We start from the raw sequence: 5,530 nt of genomic DNA on the forward strand, positions 1-5,530 counted from the left end.
ATAAAATTAAGAAGAATTTGATCCTTTTACGCTAAATTATCTAAAGACACGTTATACAATAATCGGTACCATACTTCATTATTGTCATTTATCTATCAAGATTGTGTGTGTGACACTGACAGTATCCAATAATCATTGATCAATATTATATTACAGAAATGTATAGAAAGACGAAGGAATGATTATATTAAGTAAAAAAAAAAAGCAAATAAATAAATAAATAGAAAGTTTGGTGCTTCACCTACTGATTGTTTCCGAGAAAGATAGCTTTTAGTTTATACCTTGAGCTTTGTTTACCAACCTATTTTGCTTATTATGATCAATTTCAATTGATCATAGCTAGGCTATTAATTACGCCACTAACCATATATATCGTACGTTCCACTAAAAAAAATAAACAACATATATATCATATATTTTTTTTTTTTTGAAATGACATATATATCATATTTAAGTATTATAATATTTATGTGCTTTTAGTTATAAATGTAATTTATGTGCATATTTCCCATTTAATTACTCACCAACCTTATTTAGTTATAACTTTTTTTTAAAAAAAAAAAAAAAACCTTATATAGGTATATGTATAAAAAATAATGGAAATGACTGTTATGAGTCTTTAAATCATTTATTGGGAGAAACCTTTTTCTTTATTTTTAATTATTATCTTCCTGAAAAATCATTGACACAATCAGTGGCAAACACCAACCACTAATTGAATACTAAAGGAGACCGCATAAGGACATTTGTTCAATCCCACTAATTCAAAGTTTGATATCTTTCACCCTCATTACGACTTTACAAACCATATCAAACTAATGGCCAAGTAATAAAAATTTGTCACTTTTTGAAAGAAAAATTGACAATTGACAAAAGCATCAACTCACGAACAGAGCACTTGGGAAAAATATAACAGAAATAATAATAGCAACTTTGCTTTTTTATCTTCTTCGGTTTGGTAAGTTACGAGACTTTTCTTCCTTTAAATTGGTACTCGTTCATACTTTTTCATTTGTTTAAGTAAGCTTGCTTCCAGCAACATCAACAACAAACCTGTACCTAACATCATTCTTTTCCAATCTTTCCAAAGCTGTGTTAATGTAATCCATTTTCACAGTCTCAATTGTGGAACTCAAGTTCTTCTCTTTACAAAACTGAAGCATTTCCTCTGTTTCTTTCATACTCCCAATGAAACTCCCGGTAATACACTTTCTTCCTACAAAAATCGAACAAGATTACCCACCATTAAAATCAATTTAATAACAATAATAATAATAACGTAAAAGAGGGAAAAAAAAAAGCTAAACTAAACTAACTTACCAAGCATAACCATAGGGCTGACAAATTGAAGTGGGGTGTTGATAACACCCATCAAAATCAGCTTCCCATCAAGCTTCAAAAGCGAAAGATAAGGCTCAAGTGGATGAAAAACAGGGATTGTGTCGATTATATAGTCATAAGAGTCAAATTGCTCTTGCATTTTGTCAGCATCAGAGCTGACAAGATAGTCATCAGCTCCAAGATGGTCGAGAGCCTCTTCTCTCTTCTTCTCAGAAGAGCTCACCACAGTCACATGGTGTCCCATAGCTTTGGCTATCTTCACACCCATGTGTCCCACTCCTCCTAGCCCCAAAATGGCTCCTTTTAGCCCACTTTGCATCAATCCAAAGTGCTTCAATGGGCTGTAAATCGTTACTCCAGCGCATAGTAGAGGCGCAGCCTGTTCTGCCCCCATTCCTTCTGGTATATGTACCACAAATCTTGAAAAACAAACAATTGGTCAGCACATATAAATGGTAAAATTATTACCTTTTTCTTTATTGCATTAATTATATATAACAAAGTAGAATTATGTACTTTTGATCGACCACCATGGCCTCAGCGAAGCCACCCTGAGTGGGCTTTTGATCGGTGTAGACATCGTTGTAAGACCAGATTTTTTTATTGCAGTACTGCTCATTGTCCGACTTGCATGGCTGGCAGTGTTTGCACGAGCCGACTATGCAACCAGCTCCGACGATATCACCTACTTTGAACTTAGTCACTTCCGATCCCACTTCCACAACTTCACCAACAACCTCATGCCTAAATTAATTATCCAATCAGTAAGTTGAAAGGGAAAAAAATGTTAAAACCATTTGATAAAACACTAACGAGAATTTGAAATGCGTACCCTGGGACCATAGGATAATTGGACATGCCCAGATCATTTTTGACTTGATGAACATCAGTGTGACAAACTCCACAGCAAGTAACCTTGATGTACACATCTTCAGGACCGGTTTCTCTTCAGAATAATACATAATATGAACCAAATTGAATATTATAAATACAAACAATTACAAACCAAGAAGATTGATTTGATTATGATGATGATGATGAAATTAAACAATTTAAATTAAAGGGTCACCTCAGTGTGTAAGTGTAAGGTGAGAGAACACCAGAAGAGTCTCTGGCAGCCCATCCTGTAATGGTTCTCTCTGCCCCAATGCTTCCCATTTTTTTTCCTGAGGATGATGAAGACAGATATAGAGTTTAAAGTGAGGGTATGGTCTGGGTATAACTGGATAGGAAGAAACAAGAAAGAAGAATACACTGTTCGGAAATACTCTTGGAGTGATGAGGTAACGCTATATATGCATTTTTATATAGTGGGAGAGAGAGAGAGAAGAACACAGACAATATGGGAAGGAGAGGAAGCGTGCGCTTTAGGATTTTTTTTTTTTGAGAAAAAATCTATTTATTATTTTTTTAAGGAAAAAAAATAAAAATTTAATTTCTTTGAGAAGCTTGATTATTGACAACCTATTTTCCTTTGGTGGGTCAGGGTGTGGTAGGTGAACTTACCGGGACTTATCTCCTGTAGAGCACCACACACAAGAGTATATTATTCGACCACCTAACAAACACAATTATTGTACTATCGTTAAAATAAATTAGCAAATGCCACTCACAGGGTGGGCATAGGGGTTGCAAAGTTGCACATCAAGGGGGGAAATAGTGAAGTATCCTAGCCCCGAAATAAAATTGGAACTTGATCTGAAAAAGAAGACTCTTCTCAATCCAGTTTTGCCTCATGCTTACGTTACATTTGCGTAAAACACAACCTTTTTTTAGCTTTTCCTTTTCAGTTATAAAAAAAAAAATAATAATAAATAAAGAAAGAAAATTAGACTGGATATCATTTTACTTTAATTATTTTAATTTTTACTTTAATTTTTTTATATTTTCTAAGATAAATTTATTTTTATATGTAATGTTTTCCATATATTTTTTTAAGTTAATTGAATTATGTGCTAAATTTAAGTAGAAAATAAGAATATATTAGGTAACCCATTCATAAAAATGGGTACATTTTAATAAAATATAATAGGAAGGTATTTTTGATTAATGAATACAAAAAAGAAATATTCCTTAGCTTATCCAAAAAATAATAATATTACAAAAAAAAAACTATGAGTTGGCCAAATAAATAAATATACAGACTAATAATTTTTTTTTTACAGAAATACATCTTACACACACTTTCAACCCACACAATCCACACTTCTTGGGATTAAAATCTTCATGCAATGCAATGGGGTCAGCAACAATTAAAAACCTCTGGCAGATGAGGAAGCACTATTAATTCCGGTGAAATTACCTGAGAAGAAGAACAAACTCAAATTGAAAAGCAACCATAACTGACAGAGAAAAAATCTGCAGAAAAACTGGTATGAAACATGTCTGGTACTTGAAAGCATGTCTGGTACCACGAGACTAGAGGGACAAGATAGTGTGTTCCCAGACCACCAATACCCCGACCAAATACGTCGAAAAGGGTACTGCATTTTATCTAGGAATTAAAGAAAGGTTAGAGGTGTTATCTTCTTGCATTCTAGACATATAGGTTCTATCTGGGGTTGCTGAGACATTGCCTGAAGCCCGACCAGCTCTGTAGGCTAAGGGAGTTGTTGTTGCTGAGTTTGTCGTGACTATTGCAAGACATACCGCTAAATCAAAGCCCCCGTCCAAACGTAGAATGATGGCAAAAACAAAGTAGACCATGAGAAAGGCTTCAGTGACTGACCCTCATTTTGCTCAACTGTTTGCTGCAGCAGAAGTAGGACAAGCTAAGACTTTGAGCGAGGAACAAATTAGTGTTAATGGGGATGTTAAGGTCCATGAAGTGGAAGACTAGGGCGAGGTCCGTCCTGCCACCCCTCTCAAGGCTGAAGGAGAAGGAAAAAAGAAAGAAGAGGAAGTTTGGGTACTTCATTTTGATGGTTTCAATGAGGATGGAGAACCTATCTCCGAGGATAGTGAAGTTCTAGTGGCTAGTCGTGATTATGTTGAAGAGAAATTCCCTAAGGCTCGACCTATAAATAATCGAGGTCCAAAGGGTGCTCGTTGGGTCTCACCACCATCCGTCTTAGCCTTTAAGAGATTGACCAATCTCTACAAAGAACGTCTTCTCGAGAAAGTTGAAGCCTTTTTCCCTAGTCCCGGATTGCTGGCGATAAATTCTAGAAGTGGATTTTGTGTGTGGTTGGGGCTGTTGGGTTTTGTGCCCTAAATAAAACCCTTTACAATCTGATTAGTTATCAATATAAGAAATTTGAAGTGATTTATGTTTGCATGAATTTTACATGCTAATGGTTTAATATGTTTATTACATTTATACACAAAATCAGTTAACTCCAGATCATATGTTTATTCACAATTACAGTATCGTCAACACAGTGGAATGTGATTGTGATCATATGAATCAAAAGACTAAGTCCCTGTTTCATCAGTGTTTTGGATTTACACTAATGTGATAATCAGCGATGATGTGTACTTACACTTGGAGTAAGTGTTATGTTCTTTCCAGGACATTAGTAAAGTATACTAGTTTCGAATGTATGGAGTATACATTGGACTGGACCGATATTGCAACTTAGTTAAGATATTATAAACTTACCGTTATATCTTTCCAAGTCAATATCAGTAGTTGATCTTAAGATTAAAAGAATCTAAATCCTGATATGCTTAGGCTCAACTCAGGAGTACTATTCATGTTCTTTGATTTATTAGTTAAGCCTACTTTTGGGTCAGGGTGATACGTATATTTTGGGAACATGATAGTATGATTGAGTGGGAGTGCTGAACATAAATATGGAATCTATAGCTTCTACTGGTGTATAGAAGTTAAGTGATGATTCCCTTCGAGCTTAGCAAATAGAAGTAAATGGATGAGCTCTTGTTTAAGTGACTAATTCTTAGATCATTAAACATCATTTACAGGTAGCTAAGTGTTTTAAGGGGCAAAATACATTAAGGGGTGAGAACGGTAAAATTATCCCATCTCGATGTAAATCATCTATATAGAGGATCTTTGATCACAATAAGATTATAACAATGGTTAAATGAGATAGCATATCTATATCGTGGAACATATAATATGCTCTATATAAGTCTGAGAGTGCAATTCTAAGTTCTAAGAGTGGATTCAACGAAGAATTAATAAGTAGGAATTTACTTAGTAAATTCGGTTCACTTATTGGAAGCT

General features: G+C 34.6%; 1 protein-coding gene across 1 annotated transcript; it reads right to left on the reverse strand.

Moving 5' to 3' along the window:
* Positions 1-627: 627 nt before the first annotated feature.
* LOC115713020 (cinnamyl alcohol dehydrogenase 1) lies at positions 628-2,740 on the reverse strand. Its single transcript, XM_030641490.2, has 5 exons — positions 2,411-2,740; positions 2,174-2,287; positions 1,858-2,085; positions 1,321-1,760; positions 628-1,216 (listed from the first exon to the last, which is right to left on the reverse strand). Exons 1-5 carry the CDS (start codon positions 2,497-2,499, stop codon positions 1,017-1,019), a joined length of 1,071 nt encoding a protein of 356 aa, XP_030497350.1. The 5' UTR covers positions 2,500-2,740; the 3' UTR covers positions 628-1,016.
* Between the last annotated feature and the right edge of the window lie 2,790 nt (positions 2,741-5,530).

Source organism: Cannabis sativa, chromosome 4 (genome assembly GCF_029168945.1).
Source record: "Cannabis sativa cultivar Pink pepper isolate KNU-18-1 chromosome 4, ASM2916894v1, whole genome shotgun sequence".
NCBI classification, from domain to species: domain Eukaryota; kingdom Viridiplantae; phylum Streptophyta; class Magnoliopsida; order Rosales; family Cannabaceae; genus Cannabis; species Cannabis sativa.